The sequence below is a fragment of the Podarcis raffonei genome, chromosome 6 (assembly GCF_027172205.1).
Source record: "Podarcis raffonei isolate rPodRaf1 chromosome 6, rPodRaf1.pri, whole genome shotgun sequence".
In the NCBI taxonomy this organism is placed as follows: domain Eukaryota; kingdom Metazoa; phylum Chordata; class Lepidosauria; order Squamata; family Lacertidae; genus Podarcis; species Podarcis raffonei.
The window spans coordinates 86,401,639-86,422,375 of NC_070607.1; the positions used below are offsets into that span (position 1 = coordinate 86,401,639).

Sequence of the window (20,737 nt, forward strand, 5' to 3'; positions counted from 1 at the left end):
AGCGTGGGGCATCTTGCTTGGCACAGGACTAGGCAAGAACCGTGGCTCGATGCAGCCTGGGCGGTTCATGCATTCTTCATTTTCAGGGCCTGAGCAGCATATCCCATTCACTGCGCCTTGCCACAGCCAACTTGTCACACATGCACATAACCATCTGGTCATCTCACAGGAAGAGGAATGCCCAGCATGCACCACTTTTATTTTATGAGGGTACATTTGCAGAGTGGAGAAAGGAAGCAAATTGCTGAAAGTATTGTCATGATTTCTAATCTCCCACCCCCACCCCCCCCAAAAAAAACACACACCCTGTGACTTTAGAGTCCTGTGCTATGTGCAACATAATCTCTGCTCTTGTACATAGGGTAGTAAACAGTGTACATATAAAGCTTACACTTCTGCCTTGCATCAGATTGAGCAGCTAACGAATCAGTCCCCTCTACACCTCTTAATTCAGTATCTTCTGCCATGTCCCGTTGCAGTTGCGCCCCACTCAACATATCCCTTCCGAAACAATGCATTGTTGTGACTACACACACACACACACACACACACACACACACCGGCTTTAGTCTTCCCTGGGTTCCCTGGTCCATTTAATCATTGTTTCAGGAGATCTGTAGAGGAAGATGAGCTTGGCAAACAGCTGCTCCTCCAACTCCAGCTCCCCGGCCTCCCTGGCCAGGAAGATATCAGTGCAGAGTTTCAGGATGCGGTCCACGTTCGGCAGCTCTTCAAACATGATGGAACGCGAGATGCCGTTGAAAAGCTCTCGGATGAACTTTCCGATGACCAGAACAAAAGACATGTAGAGGCCTACAATGCTGCAGTGGGAGAGAGAGGTGGTGGTGATGTTCAGGGTGTTCTTTGAGTTTTCATAGACTCATAGAATTGGAAGGGACCTCAGGGGTCATCTAGTCCAACCCCTTGCAGTGCTTAGCCCAATGTAGGGCTCAAACCCATGGCCCTGAGATTTAAGAGTCTCATGCTCCATGGGCAAAATTGACCCAAGTAGTCCCATCAGCCGAAGCCCTGCACAAGGACTTCCACTTGCGGAATGAGCTTTTCTTCCCCTCTTCCTGCCTTGTGTACCCCAGAAATTTATTCTGGGGTGCAGGAAAAAAACCCCAGAACAGCACACTGGCAAGGGTGGAAGGAAGAGGGAAGTCTCTTCTATGTGGCAAGCTGAGATGTTTGCACTGACAACATTCAACAGTGCAATATTGAATTCCTGCCAGCGATTGGCTGCCTGTTCTGTATTTTTCAAGGCAGCACAGCGGGGAAAGATTTCTCTCAGGTCTCCCCAAGCCGCCACCTTAATCCAAATCTCAATTGCTGCCCCAGAAATAACAGGTTCCAGTTTGACATCCTTACCCATGAGCTGCCAGAAATCCCAGGCTAGGAGGGCTGACCTTGTCGTTGAAGATGAAGAGCTCCATATTCTTACTGCATCCATTACCCAAACAGCCGGGCCTCTGCTCTTTAACAACCCACCATTCGGGAACATGGCTTAAGGACTCCTGGGCAGGCAGCTGCTGCAGTTCGATGGTGATATTTCTGAAGAAGGCCATCTTGTTTATGTCCTTTGGCACACTGGAATGAGCTGCGGAAATGAGAATTATGGGGTGGGGGTGAGCTGACCGTGGGACCCCTGCCTTTCTCCCAACCCACAGGACAACCCACAGAGCTGTGGGTGCTTTGCACAGCTGCAACACAGGAAGATGCCCCCACACATAAGTCAAACCATTTGTCCACCCGGTTCAGTATTGCCTACGATTGGCAGTGGCTCTCCAGGGTTTCTGATGGGAAATACACAAACCCACCTGGAGGTGCCTGAGCCCAAACTGAGGGTCTCTTCTGCATTCAAAACAGATGCTCTACCACTGAGCTGGGGCTCTTCCAGAGAGTGAGGAGTGGAGTCACTTCCTCCTACCCTAACATTTAACAAATGTCCTTGCCAACACTTCCACTTTCTAATGCCATACTCAAAATCCCCAGGGAGAACTGGAACCCCACTTTAGCCACACATGAAAAAGGAAATGCTTTCAAAAACAGAGGTGGAAGTGGCAAAGGAGTGCTAAGGAGTAGTTCATTGGCTTTAGAGGAGTGTGTTCCCTGAGTCTTCAGCAAGACATTGTGAAGAATCAGCAATGAAAGCAGAAGCTCCATGGGTCTAAACCAGGAGTAGCCAACACGATGCTCTGCAGCTCCCACCAGCCCCAGCCAGAATGGCCAATGGTCAAGGATGAGGGGCGTCGGGTACCCTTGGTCTAAACAGAGAACAGCTATATGGACGTCTAATTTTGAAAACAAAAGAGGCACTTGGATCAGGAGTGCAGAAGCCACCGCACATCTGAAGTTTATATCCAGCCAGGAAACCCCACAACCCCTGGGCCCCAAAACAGCAGCGTCTCATTAGCCAGTAGTCTCTGACACCTTTGGTTTTTGGTTGTTGTTTTTTTTAAAACCCTTTGCTTCAATTAGAGCAGCCCCGCCTGCCATTTTTAATTCCCCAAAGCGCTTCAGGGGCCCTGCATGGGTTCAGAGGCATTCATGAGAAACGAAGACGGTATGGGTGACTGTTTGGAGCTTTTGCCATGATAGTGGCAGCTGAGTGAAAAGAATTTGGGGTGAGGGTGTGGGGGAGGAAACGGCACCTGTGTGCTCCTTTTGCTAGATTGACCCAAAGACAGCACATTTCCAGATGTCTGGAACAATTAGACAGTGGCTTTTTGCTCATACGATACAACATGCATCTTTTGGCTTTGCCTTCCTACAGCAAAACTCTGCAACTCTGGCCTCCTCTCATCTTCAAGCAGGCAGGATTTTCCTCCACTTTTGTCCACTTACCCACTTGCAGCCGATGGGCCATTTTAGCTTCTGCTCCGCCAGCTGCTCTCAGGTACCTTGGAAGGACACCAGGAAGCAGACTAAAGTGGGGGTGGGGGAGCAGAACAAAAGCAAAGCAAAACCTCGGTGAATGCTAAAGGTCTTGCTCCTTTCCAGATCAACTATGTGACATTAACATATGAGAGAGCTGGAGGTGAAATAGTTAAACAGGTGACCCAATCAGGACCCAGGGGGGTGGAGTCAGAGGGACTATAAAGCCAGCTCTGGGAGGGCCAAAAGGGGAGTTCGTTGGGAGTTGGGTGGTTGGTTGGAGTGGGAATGAATTGGGATAGAGTCTGTGGGTAGGTTGAGTTAGTGTAGCGAAATAAGCTGAGTCAGGAACAGTTAGGGGCTAGGAAGACAAGTAAATATCTGAGAGGCAGGTTAGTGAGTGAGAGCAGGTGGCGGATGTTATAGGTCTGGATAGGCACCCCATGATTGTAATTGACCGATACCGTTTATGAAACCACATGCTTGTTAAACTGCAATAAATAAACAGAAGTTTATGTTTCAATTTAACCCTGACTGGACTCAGTATTGTACCAGGTAGGGCCTGGGTGGTGGCAGGGAGAAAAAAAGTGGTGGCACAGGGATCAATAGACGGTGAAACATCAGGGGACCCTGTGTGATCGCCACAAACACGTGTTCATTTACCCCATGCAGCTTCCAAGATATTATACAAATCCATGGAGGAGGAAGGTCTAATCCACAGCTATGGTAGCCAAATGGAGACCCCACATGCAGGAGCCTAATAATAATAATAATAATAATAATAATAATAATACCCCGCCCTCCCCAGCCAAAGCCAGCCTCAGGGTGGCTAATGAATACCACATGCTGAGGGACACATGCTGTAGAAGGAAGCGCTAACGGCCACCGAAAGAACCAGGAGAAAAACATAACACTAACACGCCTTCTGTTCTGGTCCCACGTAGCATTTCGACAATTTGCTCCCGAATCCCCTTGTCTTCGTAGCACATCGTGTGTAGACCGGATGCTTCAATATTCTTCACAAGAGAGGCATTCCTGATTTGATAAGGATAGGAAGAAAAGGTTAAGGGAAGATTTAGATGTTCTTCAGGGCAGGCGTTATGGAAGAGAGAGATTCTCCTCTTACGCTATGTGCCTCTTATGGGTTTGCCAAGAGATGGCTTCCTCTGGAAAATCTACTTGACAAAGTGTCTCAGAAAGGATGCAGTGCAAAAGATGGAACTTGGAGGGTTGGGTGTGAGGTCACTAAACAGAGCAGGTTTCAATTAGTTCCTTAGTAGCAACAACAACAACGTGGCAGCCATGGGCAGCAAGAAAGAGAGGTGCTGCTACTCCACACCAGTGAGTAAGGACACAAGAAAAGCCTGCTGGATCTAACCCAACATTCTGTTCTCACTGTATCCAACCAAATACCAGTGGGAAACCTGCAAGGGGGGGTGGTTTTACACACATACACAGAATACACGTAATATTAAAAAGATAAAAACCTGAGAAGAGTCCAGTGGAAGTTGATGTAGATTGCGGAGGAATTGGAGAGTTCTGCAATCATAGCTTTCCGACTTGCAGGGCTGATGCTCCACAGCAAGCTGGCATTGCCTTTTATTTTAGCAACGATGACGTCCTCTGGGCTATAGTTGACTATAAATTGCATGGCAGACTGGAGAAAACACAAATGTTTTTGGTTTGTTTGCTGTTGTTCCAAGAAAGACACAGAAACTTCTTCGCCTTGAGCTAAATTCCTATCTAACCTGCTTTTGGCAATCCAGTAAAGATACCATTCAAATCCAGTTTTAATTCAAATTGGGTCTCACCAGCTATTGTTGGAGAGAAAGAGAAAAGGATGGCAATTTTTTCTGCAGGAGGTTTCCTTGTGCACAATAAAATATACTTACAGGATGGAGGGCATATTGAGTGGTGAGTTCATTATACGCCGCATGAGTGAAAGGGACCAGATTCTGCTGCTGAGCACTCATGGTAAACAAAGACTAGGAGAAAGAGGGTGAAATCCTGTGTTACAAACCTCAGCTCCACTATACAGACGTACCTCATCACACCTCAGCTGGTTCAGACCCAAAGGTCAGTTTTACACACTAGTCACAGGCTGATGCTAACCAACCCACAAGCTCTACAGCTCTGGATTAGTTGCATTTCAGCACCCATAATTCAAACTCTGTAGCAACACGGTTCACAGCAGCATCAGCAGAACAATCACTTGGAAGCATCACACAGCAACACAGATCCATAGGTGAGCCCAGAGGATAATAGCATGTGACTCTGAAAGAATGGGAGTTCCAATGGGAAATAAAGTGGGTGTTTCCTACAGGAATCTGAAGGAGAAGAGGGCGCTTGGCAGCTCTGGATTAGGGAAGAACCAGGTTGGTTGACGTTGACACTTGCTATGAACAGGTAAAGGACCCCTGGATGGTTAAGTCCAGTCAAAAGTGATTATGGGGTTGTGGCGCTCATCTCGTTTTTAGGCCGAGGGAGCTGCCGTTTGTCCACAGACAGCTTTCCAGGCCATGTGGCCAGCATGACTAAACTGCTTCTGGTGCAACGGGACACCGTGACGGAACCCTTAGTGCATGGAAATGCCATTTACCTTCCTGCTGCAGCGATACCTATTTATCTATTTGCACTGGTGTCCTTTTGAACTGCTAGGTTGGCAGAAGCTGGGACCGAGCAATGGGAGCTCACCCACCCCGTTGCGGGGATTTGAACCGCTGACCTTCCGATCAGCAAGCCCAAGAGGCTCAGTGGTTTAGACCACAGCGCCACCCGCGTCCCTACAAACAGAATGTTAGACACAACCCTTTAACTGGAGACGTTAAGGATCATTGAGCTATAACTCCACTCTGTTTTTTGTTGTGTTAAAGCAACAGCTTTGGATGGTGGAAATGTCCCAGTACTCATCGAAAATACTTATCCCCAGTCTTAATTATAAATTGACCCGCCACCTCCTGCAGACCTACCTCATAACCACTGATGGTAATTTTGACAGAGACGCCCAAAGGCTGGTTAGTTACTCCCGCCACTGATTTGACCAGAGACATAAGAAGCAGTGGGAACCACACAATGCAGATGAGCACAAAGACAATGAAGCCTCCCATCCCGTATTTCACAAGCAATTTCTTCTTCTGCCCAGGAGGCTGGGGGTATTTCTGCAAAACGGAGAACGGGAACAAAGCTGTGTGTATACTCCGCTGATAAAAAATTTTTTAAACCCCCCCCCCCAATCTGTGCATCAAGGTAGGACAAACTCAGCATTCTGAAAAACAGAATTCCACGCATTTGCTTAATTTGCATATATTTGACTACCCTACATATATTCCACTCAGGGCCAGCCTTTTGGCGCTTGAGGCAAACCACAAAATAATAATAAGAGTTTAGATTTGATATCCCGCTTTATCACTACCTGAAGGAGTCTCAAAGCGGCTAACAATCTCCTTTCCCTTCCTCCCCCACAACAAACACTCTGTGAGGTGAGTGGGGCTGAGAGACTTCAGAGAAGTGCAACTAGCCCAAGGTCACCCAGCAGCTGCATGTGGAGACGCGAACCCGGTTCACCAGATTACAAGTCTACCGCTCTTAACCACTACACCACACTGGCTCCTAACACCTCCCTCCCCACCAGGGAAGAGGGAGGGAGTGATAATCTACACCAGGAACAAGGAGGAAATAATTATCTACACTGGGATGTGCTGACCCTTTGCATCCTGCTGCCTGAGGCGGTCAATTCACCTTGCCTCATATCTTTAGGTGCCAGACAAAAGCATTTCTCTTTGGCTTGGGCTGGCTCACATTCAATGTCCTTTTACAAGTGTTTTTGTGAGAGGGAGTTATTGTGGGCCACATGCATTTTCAAAATATGAGCAGAGAAGTGTAGGCCACATTCCACCACAGAGTTAGGCACACTTAAACTTGTTGACTTGTGCAGCCAGACAAGAGATTCGCCACAGTCATTGCTCCTGATAGACCACCCGGAGTCATCTTGATTGGCGGGGCTAATGGTAACCCTTAAGCAACATGACTCACTTTCTCAGATTCTCTCCAACATTTCAGGATGAAAATGTTAGCATAGATATCCTCCACACAGATCCAGCTGGAGAGGCTGAGTGTGGTGTCGGTCCAAACCCAATCCATGGCAGCCCTCAGTTCTGTCAAAAACGGTATCAGGCGAAAGCTGCACAGAGGAGGAGAAAGGTGGCTGGTTAATGGGGCAATAAGGACCCAAAACAGTCAAAGCCTGTCTACAAAAAAAGGCTTTCCCAGTATTGTAAGAGTGATGCAAATTCTCAAACTCTGATGCCCTTTTGTTGGCATCCATCTGTCTTGAGAGACAATGGAATGTGAAGTCAAACCGCTGGAGAATCACGGCACCTGCTGTGGCTGCAGAGACCAGTAACTCATAACTGCTGCCCCCTGCATTGCTTTTGCTGTCTTAGCAGCACTGAAGTGACCCCTCTGGGAATGAAACCAGCTTGGCTGCAGGAGTTGCCAGAAGGTGGTGTACAAGGAACCATCCAACTGTCTTAGGGGCTCCACTCTGGATTCCTGAAGGGTTTACTTCTTCTCCTGAAGGTATCTCAGAAGGTAGCAGAGGTTAAGGACCAGAGTTTTCCTTCTCCAGGAGGACTACCTTCCCAGGTTGATGAGCCCCATCTGCCCTTCTCTTCCCTCCACAGCACAGCAGAAACCACCTCCTTGACCATTGGACCCACTCTTCGTCTTGTCCACTTAATCCACTAGAGCTTTGTCTTTGTCCCTACCCTAACTCACTGAGGATTTGTGACTCATCCGCTACCCTCACCTGGTTTAGCCAGTCGAAGCCGTTTCCCGGGGTGTGGCCGCTACGGCACACTGACAGTTTCTAGGAGCCACAGGTGAGATCCGAGTGCAGGGTGGGAACCCAAAGTTGACAAACTATCCCGGAAGGAGCACGACGCTTCCTCCTACATATTATACCCACTTCAGAAGTCAGGGAAACCCTTTGCAATTGCATAAAAGCCCAACTGTGTCCTAATCAATGGGGCGATTAAGACCATTGTGCATCTGCTGTAGCCTAGTGATGGCCAAACTGAGAGAGGGGCTCTAAAAGGGGTTCAGGCCAACTTGTGGAGGGCAAGGATATCGGTAGAGACTAGTAAGCATGGCTATATGCTACCTCCAAGATTAGATGCACCAGGCAGACGCTGCACATGGAAACACTTGGCAGATATTGTGTGTGTGTGTGTGTGTGTGTGTGTGTGTGTTACACAACCTGCTCCCCTCCTTTCCAGTGTGCAAACTGCTTCACACTTCTCATTCCAGCCTCTTCTATGCAGGCTACATGGAGGAATCCCAACTTGCCTAAGGCCACCCAATAATGTTTACAGCCAAGCAGCTGCTGGAACACACAACTTCAGGAGGTATCTCAAGCCAGCATCTGCCTCCTGCCTTCCTGCCCTCTGAGCAGGTTACATTTCTCTAAAAAAACTTGTAACAATTATTACAATGAAAAGGTTTTTTCCTAATTTTTACCACTACATAATTTTAGGCACCAGGCAAAAACATTCCTACTTCGTCAGGCTATGGCCTTTTGACGTGGGTGAGATGCTTCAATCTAGTTTTTTTCTTAAAAAAGAATTGCTTTTTCGATTTTTATAAATGTTAGTTTATTGTATGTTTGTGTTTATTTGAGGGGCTGTGGCAAAAAAACAACTAATATAATAATAAAAATAAAATTTCTTACACAAAATAGTAAATTGGTAATTTTGTTTCACAGTAACTCAGTGTGAGACTGTAAGGACCTCTTTTACCTTACTATTCCGTTTCCTATGTATGTTATTTCTATATTTATACAACCCCTGAGGAATTATTTGTTCCAGCACAGGCCTGCAATAAATCTTCCTTCAAGCACCTGGAGATTTCCATCCATCCACCCACCAACCCCCTCCCCTCCCCCGTCAGCCGTTCTTTCTTGCTTTTGTGATTGGCTTGTTAACATAATGGCTTGCGTTTCATGGGGATATTATTAGGTTTCTCTGCCCTCCTTTATAAAAGTGCTGCTTACCCTTGGAATAAGAAGAGGTTTATGCAATTGTAGCTCTTAGTCAGAACATTGCCCAAGACCCGTTCGGGGTAACCGCATTTGATCTGATAAGCCGACAAACCAAAATAGACACACTTGACCAAATACCACAGCTGAGCCACCGGATTCCTGTTAAACCTCCTGCAAGTAAACAAGAGAGATGTTCCAATCTCCATCTTTAACAACTATGACTAGTTAGAATAAAGATTTCCCAGAGCATGGCCTTCTTTGAACTCCGCAGCCAAACGCAGCAGCTAGGGATGTAAGGAGGAAGAGATTTCCACCCCATGCTGTGCTTGCTGCAGTCGGCGCTGCTTCCGTTCTGCTACAGTTCGGCTTCCGCTGAAACCTACCTTATGCACCTTGCTATCCACTATGGCCAAAATGTAATTGATTGTGTGATGGGATGGTGAGCTGCTTGTGCGTAAAATCCTAGTCCCTCAGAGTTTGGCTAAGTCCACAAACCTCTGTCTGTGACGGAGCTCCTTAAGCATGGCTCCATCAGTCGCTCGTTGTATCGGACAGTGGGCGTTTACGGAACTTCTTCCAGCATAAAAGCTCCTTAACGGAAACGCGTCTTCTGGACTCTCGGCGTGACAGTTTCCGGCGAGGAGTGGGTGTCCCTACAGGAGGTCCTGAAACCTCCCCACTGTTCTCGCTTGAAGTGTCTCTGAGCCCTCCCTCCGACTCACTTTCCCTTGGAACTCCACTTCTCCCCCTGCTGGTCCCCTCCTCAGCTGAATGGTCTCTCTCACCCTCCGTGAGCCCCTTCACCTCCTGCGTCTCAGATGGCAGTTCCCTGACATCCACCTCCCCTCCAGGGCCCCCTTCACCCCCTTCCCTCCCCTCCTCTGCGGGAGGCGAGGGAGCAAAACCCCTGAAGGAACCTCCCTCATCTTCCGAAGTTTCGAACACTTCCCTCCACCTGTTGCTGTTTCCGGTTTCCAAGTACTCCTCCTCATCGGAGTCTGCTCCTTCTTCCAACTCCGATTCCCTGAATCCTTCCAGTTCCTCCTCATCGTCGGTGGTGCCAAAGTACTCCCTCCGGAACCTCGCTACTGGCTGAGGTTTCCTGGGGAACCTTTGGTGGAACGTTTCGATCAAGATCTCGTCACGGACCTCCTCTGCCGTCACCCAGGTGTTTTCCGACTCCGGCTCCCCTTCCCACGCGACCAAATACTCCACCTGATTACCCTTCCACCTGGAGTCGATGATTTCCGCCACATGGTTGCTGCTTTCCCTTTCTTCTATGGCTGGCCCCCGTGTGGATACCCCTTCACCTTCCCCCCTATATGGTGACAGTAATGACCTGTGGAATACTGGGTGCAGTTTCATGTGGTTCGGTAACCGGAGTCTGAAAGCCACTGGGTTGACCTGTTGGATGACCTCAAATGGTCCCAATCTTTTGGGTCTCAATTTCTTGCAACCCCCCTTGAACGGCAACCCTTGGGTTGATAGCCAGACCTGACTCCCCACCCTAATGGTTTCACCTTCCCTTCTGCTCTTGTCTGCCTGCCTCTTATATTCTTCTTTGGCCCTTTCTAAGTTGAGTTGGAGTTGACGATGGATCGCTTCCATCTCTTCTACAAAATGTTCAGCGGCCGGGACACTCCATCTCTCCCCTCCTTCCCCTGGAAACGCCCTGGGGTGGCACCCATAATTAGCCAAAAAGGGGCTCATCCCGGTGGACACATTCTCTGCATTATTGTAAGCAAATTCCGCTAGCGCCAACTTTTCGACCCAATCGTTCTCTCTGTCATTGACATAACACCTCAGGTATTGTTGGAGGATACCGTTTGCCCTCTCCGCCTGCCCATTGGTCTCAGGGTGCCTGGCAGTCGAAAAGTTGACCTCTACGTGCAACAAGCTCATAAGTTTCCTCCAGAATCTGGACGTGAACTGTTTCCCTCTGTCGGAGACCACCCTCAAGGGGGCGCCATGCAGCCTAAAAATATGTTCTACAAACAATTTCGCTGTCTCTTCCGCCGTGACTGCATGTGAGCAAGCTACAAAGTGACCCATCTTAGTTAACAGGTCTACTACGACTAGTATGGCGGTTTTCCCCTGGGATTTGGGCAGATCAGTCATAAAATCTATCGATACCGCCTCCCACGGTCGTTCTGGTGTGGGTAACGGTTCTAATAACCCCGCTGGCGCCCGCCTTTCTCCTTTGGCTCTCTGGCATTGGTCACACCTTCTCACATACTCCCGTACATCCTCCCTCACCTTGGGCCACCAAAACTCCCTGGTCACCAGCCACATGGTCTTGTGTTGCCCAAAATGCCCCGCTGTGGGGTTGTCGTGCAGCTGTTTGAGTACTCTCCCCCTCAATTCCCCTTCGGGTATATATAGTGCCCCTTTGTAATACAATGCCCCGTTTCTTTCTTCAAAACCTCCGGGGTCTTCTCCCTCTCTCCTTAAACCTCTGAGCTTATCCTGGGCGTATTCATCATTTACCGTTCCCTCTACCAGTTCTCTTTGCCCCACCCAGGCCGCCCCACACACCCAGTGGTCCTCTGGGATAATATGTCTCTCTTCAGGCGCTCCCTCCCCCTCCAAATATTCTGGTTTGCGTGAGAGAGCGTCCGCTCTAATGTTTTCTGGACCTGGCACATAGCAGATTTCAAAATGGAATTTGGAGAACTCCTGGGCCCACCTCACTTGTCGTTGGTTGAGCACTCGTGCCGTTCTCCAATACTCCAAATTCTTGTGGTCCGTACACACTTGCACCTTATGCTGTGCGCCAATTAGTAAATGTCTCCATCTCCGGAACGCTTCGTGAATGGCGAGTAGTTCTCGGTCATATACGGTGTAGTTCCTCTCGGATTTGTTCAGCTTACGCGAAAAGAAGGCACACGGTCTCCATTCCGACTTATTGCTCCCTGGCTGAAGCAGCACCGCCCCCACCGCCCGGTCTGAGGCATCAGTTTCCACTCTCATGGGTTTTTGTAAATCCACATGCAGGAGCTGTTCTTCCGAAGCGAATGCCCTTTTCAATTCCTCAAATGCTTGCTCCGCCTCCGCCGTCCAAACGAATTTCTTCTTGCTGCTTAGACAGTCCGTGATGGGAGCCGTTAAGTGGGCAAAGTTCTTGATGAATTTACGGTAAAAGTTCCCAAACCCTAAGAACCTTTGCACATCCTTTTTCGTTTTCGGTGTCTTCCATTCCAGCACCGCCTGGACCTTGCCTGGATCCATGGCTAATCCCTTGTCTGATAAGCGGTACCCCAGGAATTCCACCTCCTTGGTGTGAAACTGACACTTCTCCAATTTCACCCACAGCTGGTTTGCTTGCAGCTGGCTCAGCACTTCCCTGACATCCTTTACATGCTGCTCCTCATTCTCTGAATATATCAGCACGTCATCGAGGAAGGCCACGCAATTCTTGTAAAGCAAAGGTCCCAGGACATGGTTCATGAGCGATTGAAAACAGGCGGAGCCTGATTGCAATCCGAATGGCATAACGAGATATTCAAAAGCCCCCAAAGGGGTGAACATGGTGGTTTTCCATTCATCCCCTTTCCTTATTCGTATCAGGTTGTATGCCCCTCTCAGGTCCAGTTTCGTGAATATCTTTCCCTTCCTCACCCTGGTCAAAATGTCATCAATCCTGGGCATGGGGAAAGTCACTGGTTCTGACACGGCATTTAGCCGCCGGTAGTCCACTACAAGCCTGGGTTTATCCGTGTTTTTTTTGTCCACAAAAAACACTGGGCTCCCCCCCACCGCTCTGGACTCTCTGATGAAGCCCCTCTTCAGGTTTTTATCAATAAACTCCCTTAACTCCTGCATTTCCCTGTCTGACATGGCGTACAGCTTGCCCACGGGGAGCTGGGCCCCAGGGACCAGGTTAATTTGGCAGTCAAAGTCTCTATGCGGTGGTAGTTTATCTGCTTCCCTTTCGCTGAAGACCTTGCTCAGGTCAGCGTATTGTTTGGGCACCTTCCCTTTGTCCGCCACTTCCATCCCTGCTAGAAAGGCTTTTGCCCCTTCTGGCACCTTTCCTTCTCTGCAGTGTTCCAGGCAATGTGCTGACCCAAAGGAGACCACTCTCTGATGCCAGCCCACTAGCGGGTCATGCAACGCTAGCCAGCTCATTCCCAAAATGACGGGAGCCCCTCCCAGGGTGGCCCCATTGAACGCTATCCTTTCGGTGTGCCTGGCCACCCTCATAACCATTGGGACGGTCTGTAGGCTAACTTCTCCTCCCAACAGCTCCCTCCCATCGATCGTGGTCACCTGCAGGGGGTTGCTTAAAGGGAGTATCTGTATCTGGTGTTCGGCTGCAAACTCCTTACTCATAAAATTACAGGAGCTGCCTGAGTCCAACAGCGCCTTTGTCTTTAGTGGGTATCCGTTTGCCAGCTCTAGCAACACCTCTATTACTAGGGCTGGTCTTGGAGGTTCCGGAGTGGGCACTTTTACTGCTCCTTGGCCTGGCTGCAGTGCCCTGACGGTGGCAGCCAGGCGTTGGCTTTTACTGGCTCCTGTACTCCCTCCTCCTTCCCCCCAACAGCTCCCGCCATCCCTTGCCATTCCTTTCTTTGCGGGCAGACTCTGGCAAAGTGACCTGGCTGCTGGCACAGATAACATTTCTTGGCGCTCTTTTCCTCCTTCTTCCTCCCTTCACTGGGATTTGAAACTGCGCGCGCGCGCGCTGTTCCAACTTCCATCGGCTCTCCTGGCGGGAAACTCGGCTCTGGAATCTCTGGAATGCGGAAATCCCTCCAATGCTCTCCTTTCCCCTCCCGCTTCTCCAAGGCTCTTGCCTCCTGGCGCGCTCCAATGGTCAGCGCTGATTTGGTCAGCTGGTCCATAGACTCCGCCCTGGGCGCTCGGGAAAGTTCGTCTTTCACCGCCGAAGAAAGCCCCTCTTCAAAGAGCATTTGAATGGGTTCCGCCGATAGGTCCCACCCTAATTTATGTATCAACATTGTAAACTCAGTCCAGTACTCACGAACCGATCGGCTACCCTGTTTGCAAGCCATCAATTGTCTGCGCACCAGTCCCTGTTCAATCTCGCTGGAAAACATCAAATCCATGGCGCGAAAAAACTTCCTCGTGTCCTTCAGCATTTCACTATTCCCTGCCATCAGGGGTCTAACCCAGTCTCTCGCCCCCCCTTCGAGATGGCCAATCACAAACGCCACTCGCGATGCCTCGTCGGGAAAGTCGTTAAACTGCAGTTCGAGAGCATACTGCATCTCTGTCCTAAAGGCTTGGTAGTTCCTGGGGTCCCCCCCAAACTTCTGCACCAAACCTGGCATCTTTCTTGCTAGTGTAGCGCCTTTTGCCTTTTCTGCATCCTGCGCCCTCCTTTCCTCTAGCCTCGCTGTTTGCAGTGCTAGCTGGACTTCCAACACCCTGTACCTTTCTTCCAGGCTTGGACCCTCTCCAGCTCCTCCTGCTCCCCCGGCTCCGGCTGGGTTGCTCATGATGCCTCTCTGCACAAGCTGCTTTCAGGGACTGTCCGATTGCTGTGATGGGATGGTGAGCTGCTTGTGCGTAAAATCCTAGTCCCTCAGAGTTTGGCTAAGTCCACAAACCTCTGTCTGTGACGGAGCTCCTTAAGCATGGCTCCATCAGTCGCTCGTTGTATCGGACAGTGGGCGTTTACGGAACTTCTTCCAGCATAAAAGCTCCTTAACGGAAACGCGTCTTCTGGACTCTCGGCGTGACAGTTTCCGGCGAGGAGTGGGTGTCCCTACAGGAGGTCCTGAAACCTCCCCACTGTTCTCGCTTGAAGTGTCTCTGAGCCCTCCCTCCGACTCACTTTCCCTTGGAACTCCACTTCTCCCCCTGCTGGTCCCCTCCTCAGCTGAATGGTCTCTCTCACCCTCCGTGAGCCCCTTCACCTCCTGCGTCTCAGATGGCAGTTCCCTGACAGATTGCATACCTTTTTTCAATGCATATGTAAAGGAAACATCAAAAACAATGCAGAAAATAATGCAGTAACTTTGGTAACGTTCACAGGCTATAAAAACAGAACAATGGCCAATACCACTTATATTTGATCACACGATTTCCATCCCTGATCTTGGCCAAATATGCAAATTGTGCCAAATTCTACTCCCATTTCTCTTTCCAGTAGAACTCCCCAGCATTCCCAATTGCAGTCTAGTCTGAGCATGCAGAGACATCTTGAAAAAGTAGTAAACATCGGGTGTTTGTGTGTCTATGTGTGAAGGGGAAGGACTGAGCAGCAACACATTCATTGCAGTTCAAAGGAAATGCAATACAAATAGGGGGTGGGAATGAAATTACCTACATATCATTTGTGAAATGAAAGCAGCAATATCAGTGAATACTGATTTCATTTTTCTGATCTGGACATGGGACAAATAAGCAAACATGGATGCTTTAGTTGAGATTCTTGCATGACCCTCCGGGCCCGTTCCAACTCTACAACTCTATGATTCTATGATCAGCAATTTCTGCTCTAGTTTCTCTTTTTGTTGGAATTCTCTGGCATCTTTCATTGTCATACCTTTCCGTTACTCCAGGCAAGATGAAGAACATCCAAAAATGGATGCCAAAGACAAGTAACACCTGAAAAACACATTTCCCAAACATGCTCTTTCTCAGGTAGATGGCACGGTCAACTATCATCGTCCCAAACTGCACCAACAGCATCACCAGGAAAGCTTCAGGCACCTGGTCTTCTGAAAGGGACTCTGTGATGTCGGCGGCAGCCGAGTGTTTCTGAAACAAATTAGAAGCATTTGTTGATAACATGCGGGTGTGAAGAAAAGGAGCAAGCCTAGGCTTCCAGCCAGAGTCTATGGGCAGATCAACACTACAAAGCTATTATTATTAATTGAATTTATAAACTACTTTGCTACTACAGCAAAGTTGTGAAATTTTAAAAAATCCTCTATTTTCTTGTCTAATGCTTACAGGACATAACTAAAACAGAAGCAAGTCATAACCACAAAGTCAAGAAGAAGAAGAGTTTGGATCTGATATCCCACTTTATCACTACCCTAAGGAGTCTCAAAGCGGCTAACATTCTCCTTTCCCTTCCTCCCCCACAACAAACACCCTGTGAGGTGAGTGAGGCTGAGAGACTTCAAAGAAGTGTGACTGGCCCAAGGTCACCCAGCAGCTGCATGTGGAGGAGCGGGGAATCGAACCTGGTTCCCCAGATTACGAGACTACCGCTCTTAACCACTACACCACACTGGCTCTCACACTGGAAGAATATACATCAGGAGGCTTAGTTTAGTCAGAATCAAGTACAGCCGTACCTTGGAAGTCGAACGGAATCCATTCTGGAAGTCCGTTCGACTTCTAAAATGTTAGAAAACCAAAGCACGGCTTCTGATTGGCTGCAGGAAGCTCCTGCAGTCAATCGGAAGCCGCGGAAGCCCTGTTGGAGGTTTGGCTCTCAAAGTAGTTTGCAAACCCGAACAGTCACTTCTGGGTTTGTGAGGTTCAGGAGCCAAAATGTTTGGGAACTAAGCTGTTTGACTTCCAAGGTATGACTGCATGTATATACATTTCCAGAGTTATCGCTAAATACAAATGAGTTCCCATAGCCACTAGAGGGCCGTGAAAATTTGTGTCCCAGGCTTTTTAGACTTGTCTACCCATGTACTATCTGAAACCAAAGGGCCACATTGCTTGGCAGATATGAAATATATTGGCATCATTTTCTGCTCTCCTACCCCACTATAGCTTCCACACTTTCAAACAGATTAGCAGGACAGATTCAAGCCTCCTTAAGCATCTGGTGTCAAATACCTCTTTGGTTCTGGAACATGCAAAGCAATAACAAAGTGCTTTGGAGTACGAGCCATCACAGAACTTTAGTGTGGCAGCTAAAGAAACTTTGGAACTCCCTGCCTATTGATATGGAGAAGGCACCTTCACTGTATTTAGCACCTGCTAAAAACATTCTAGGGACACGGGTGGCACTGTGGGTTAAACCACAGAGCCTAGGACTTGCCGATCAGAAGGTTGGCGGTTCGAATCCCCGCGACAGGGTGAGCTCCCGTTGCTCGGTTCCAGCTCCTGCCAACCTAGCAGTTCGAAAGCACGTCAAAGTGCAAGTAGATAAATAGGTACCGCTCCGGCGGGAAGGTAAACGGCATTTCTGTGCACTGCTCTGGTTTGCCAGAAGCGGCTTAGTCATGCTGGCCACATGACCCAGAAGCTATACGCTGGCTCCCTCGGCCAATAAAGCGAGATGAGCGCCGCAACCCCAGTGTCGGCCACGACTGGACCTAATGGTCAGGGGTCCCTTTACCTTTACCTAAAAACATTCTTATTTAGACAAGCCTACCTAGAAAAAAAAATGATGTGAATTTTGACTTTCTGTAAGTTTTAAACTATTGCTGCAAATCTTTCTTGATTTTATGGCTTTATCTTTTGGTAAACTGCTTTGAGGTTTGTTTGTTTTTTATTTATTTTTTTACAATCAAGTGGTGTGTAAATTTTAGGAAATAAATAAATAAATACAACAAATATCTCCTACACATCAGGCATTGTGGAGGAGTGGTTTCAAGCCAATTAGCAAACATTCAAGGCACCTGTTGCTTTAGTAATTAGCAAAGTGAGCTGATACTTACACCAAAAGCCCAGTAGCCAAAGATGACAATAATAAAATTAATCACATCGACCAGGAACATGAGAGCATAGACGTCACAGATTAGGCTGCATTCTGGATGAATAATGTCATAGAAGAATTGCCTTATGGGTCGGTATATCTGAAGAGCGCTGCAAGTGAAAATTTATCTAGGTCAGGTCCAGTTGAAAAGGAGAGTCGTGTTTTTCAAAAGGGTCACTTACTTTTCTGAAAGCTCAGTGGAATGTATGCCGCACATCTAGCAACAAAGGGTTTGGCTGTATTCGTGAATCATCCACCGTAGCTCGTAAGAACCTGGTCACATCCATACCATACTTTTAAAATATCTCTTCTACCACGCAAAAATCTTCAGAAATGCATCCTGTTAAGGGTGTCCTTAATAAACTGCACTGAGGTGATGTCGTGACTCTTAAAGTGTGAGCGGGCTTTAGAAGTACAGCATTGTTGCTGTGACTGCAGTGTCACACACCCATAAAGCTCTAGGGCTGAAAGGAGAATCCTTTCGTCACAAATATTCCCAAGAGAAAGCATGTCAAGCACTTTCACAAACTTTTTGGACCTGCTTCCTTATTAAATACTCATACTCACAGAGTACTGAAAGATAGCTTAGTATAATCGACTACGTGGAATTTGACATTGTCTCTTCCAACCATTCATCTGCGCGAACATTGCAGTTTTGCAGATAGACAATCCCCCCTCCACTCTTCTCTTCATTCCTTGATCTGGGTGCTGTCCCACCCCCTGAGCCAATTTTGCAGGCACCGGGTGCGGGGTGGAAGCCCCATTACACTTCCTCAACCAATATGTGAACCGAAGCGCAGCTGTCCTTTGAAAGTCACACTACGCCAAATTTTGCAATGTAGTTCTCCAACCGAAGTGCACATATGCAAGGGGAAATATATAAATAAAAATGCATATACTCATGAATACCACACACGCAAAATGCATTATATTAGGGAACACTGCCTGGGAAAATGTCTTCCTATGTCAATACTGAATACAAAAATATTAAATGGGAAATTTGCACTAAAACGCTGATGAATTTTCACAAGGATTTCTTTTTTTAAAAAGCTAAACGTTGCAGATTGCTGCAGAAATGTGGACAACTGAATTCATGACTAGGAAAATGAGAAACTGAGAGAACCACAATTGACAGTTGCAGCCACTGCATAGCTTTGCCTCACAATGGCTCTGGCGCCACCTACTGTTGACCTCCTGGCTCTACGCATCCCAAAGGGCACCAGCCACCATTAACACACAGATGTCAGCAGCACAGTCTATTACAGGGAGTGGAAGGTCCATTGATGACACCTGTATTCCCACCCACCCACCATCTTGCCCCCAGCTCTGTTCATTCATGTTGCAACATCTGACTTTTTAAATAATTTTTTTAAAAATAAAAAAATCCCGATTTACACTTTAATCAGCAGCTTCTTTGCCTTCACCATCTGCCGTTTCATTGCTGCTTTAGTAAGTCTCTTCCCGCCAGTGGGTTTTTTCCTGAAAAGGCTCCGTTTCTTCTTGGCTTCCTCCAGAGTTTTGTCTGCCAAAAAAGAAAGTTAATCACAGCTCTCTATCTGGTAAGCATTCGTTTCACGAGAGCAATACCTCATTTTAGGCTCTCACCAACTCATGTGGGGTCCGTCCGCAAAACACAAAACACTTGATCCGCCACCAACTCAGTCACGTTATCCATGCCGCCAGTCCTCCAAGCATCGCTTCCAATGACCTCTGCATAATATTAAAATGGAAGGTCTTCTGCCAATTTCTGCCCCAGAGGTCCCCCGCCCCCAAATGCTGGCACCGCAACAGTTTAATGAACACAGGGAGGTCAAGTTTTCTGTTTCGTATGTGTAAAAGAAGTTCAGAGAAACAGGGAAGAAAAGGGTGGATGGCCAATCAGCCGTAAAAGGAGGAGGAGGTGGAGCAGGAACAGAACGGACACAAACAATTCATTTAAAGATCCCAAGAACATAGGAAGTTGCCTCATCTAGAGTCCATTAGCTCAGTATTTCCCCCCAAACTTTTTCCTCTTGGCCACCCTTTTGGAATAAAATTTTGCTCACCGAATTTTTTTACTGATAAGAAATACATGGGGAAACCAAAAGAAACAACTCAAGCAGTGCTTGATTTATATAACACAGAACACAACTACCTTCATTAACACTCCTGGCGGAGGCCCTGGAGGGACTTGGGTATCTAGAAGAATTGTTTCCTCCTGATCCAGATGGACGTTCCTTCAGATGGCCCCTGTGCCTTTTCTTCTTTTGCCTCCCTGCCAGGTTCTTTTCTTCAGCATCTGGTATACTGACACCTTTGGAATCCCAAAGTCCATAGCACTGTAGAATGCAGTACAGTGAAACAAATCAGTGAAACACAGGGACCACAAACTGTTTGAGGAAGCAAGAGACGATGACAGATTAGCAGAGAGTTGCTTGAGACTGAGGCCTGAGGCCCCTCAACTCATCGACAGTGTCCTCTCCGGAGATGTCTCTGTGTTTATCTATTATTACTTTTGTATCCTACCTTCCCTCCTCAGGGTTCATCCCCACAACAACAACAACAACAACAACCCTCTTAGGTTAGCAGGGAGGATCCCCAAGAACACCAATATTTCAGGGCTCATGCTGGCGTAAGTGTCAGGAGGTCCTACACATGAGTAGGAGTCTGGTAGAGACATATGCCCGACTGGCATGTTCTCTCCCTCCTGGTAGTTCTTTTGGGAGATTCAAAATCTTTCTCCAGCCCGAATATCATAGCGACTGATACCAAGAGGTGTCAGCACATTTCAGGATCAGCAGAGTATAGGCAGTCAGCATTCAGACTCAGTAGCGCAGCAATTTGGCTAAACTATGTTTATTTACATATACACACTTGGAGCATCGTAACTCAGCTCCTTCCTCTTCAGCATCAGACAGCAAAGAGAAAGAACAAAGGACAAAAATCCTACATCACGGAAACACAGTAATAAAATATCCTGTCTCCGTCACTTCCCACAATGTGGAATGGAAACATACACCGTCATGTGATAAAAACAGTCCCATGACTGCAACACAGGGAATGAATCCTAACAGTAAGATCTGCCAGTATTGATTCAGTCAGCTGAGCCAGGATGAGGGAGTTACATTGGTGTATCTCTGATTGAGCCAGGAGATCCACTCATCCAAGTGGACCTTGGGTTTGGATAGCCCCCTTGCCTACCCATG

The 20,737-nt window shown here is 47.9% G+C and overlaps 1 protein-coding gene across 1 annotated transcript in view; it reads right to left on the bottom strand.

Moving 5' to 3' along the window:
• Positions 1 to 150: 150 nt before the first annotated feature.
• Positions 151 to 20,737, bottom strand: part of LOC128415479 (piezo-type mechanosensitive ion channel component 2-like) — a 65,310-nt gene continuing 44,723 nt past the window's right edge. Inside the window, exons 36-48 of the mRNA XM_053391717.1 lie at positions 19,687 to 19,870; positions 18,948 to 19,074; positions 17,515 to 17,662; positions 15,432 to 15,646; positions 8,927 to 9,085; positions 6,910 to 7,057; positions 5,847 to 6,035; positions 4,770 to 4,862; positions 4,365 to 4,534; positions 3,796 to 3,912; positions 2,848 to 2,927; positions 1,372 to 1,600; positions 151 to 821 (exon numbers count right to left, since the gene is read on the bottom strand). Coding sequence (XP_053247692.1) covers positions 566 to 821; positions 1,372 to 1,600; positions 2,848 to 2,927; positions 3,796 to 3,912; positions 4,365 to 4,534; positions 4,770 to 4,862; positions 5,847 to 6,035; positions 6,910 to 7,057; positions 8,927 to 9,085; positions 15,432 to 15,646; positions 17,515 to 17,662; positions 18,948 to 19,074; positions 19,687 to 19,870 — 2,115 coding nt within the window. The 3' untranslated portion in view covers positions 151 to 565. The remainder of the gene's footprint in view (positions 822 to 1,371; positions 1,601 to 2,847; positions 2,928 to 3,795; positions 3,913 to 4,364; positions 4,535 to 4,769; positions 4,863 to 5,846; positions 6,036 to 6,909; positions 7,058 to 8,926; positions 9,086 to 15,431; positions 15,647 to 17,514; positions 17,663 to 18,947; positions 19,075 to 19,686; positions 19,871 to 20,737) is intronic.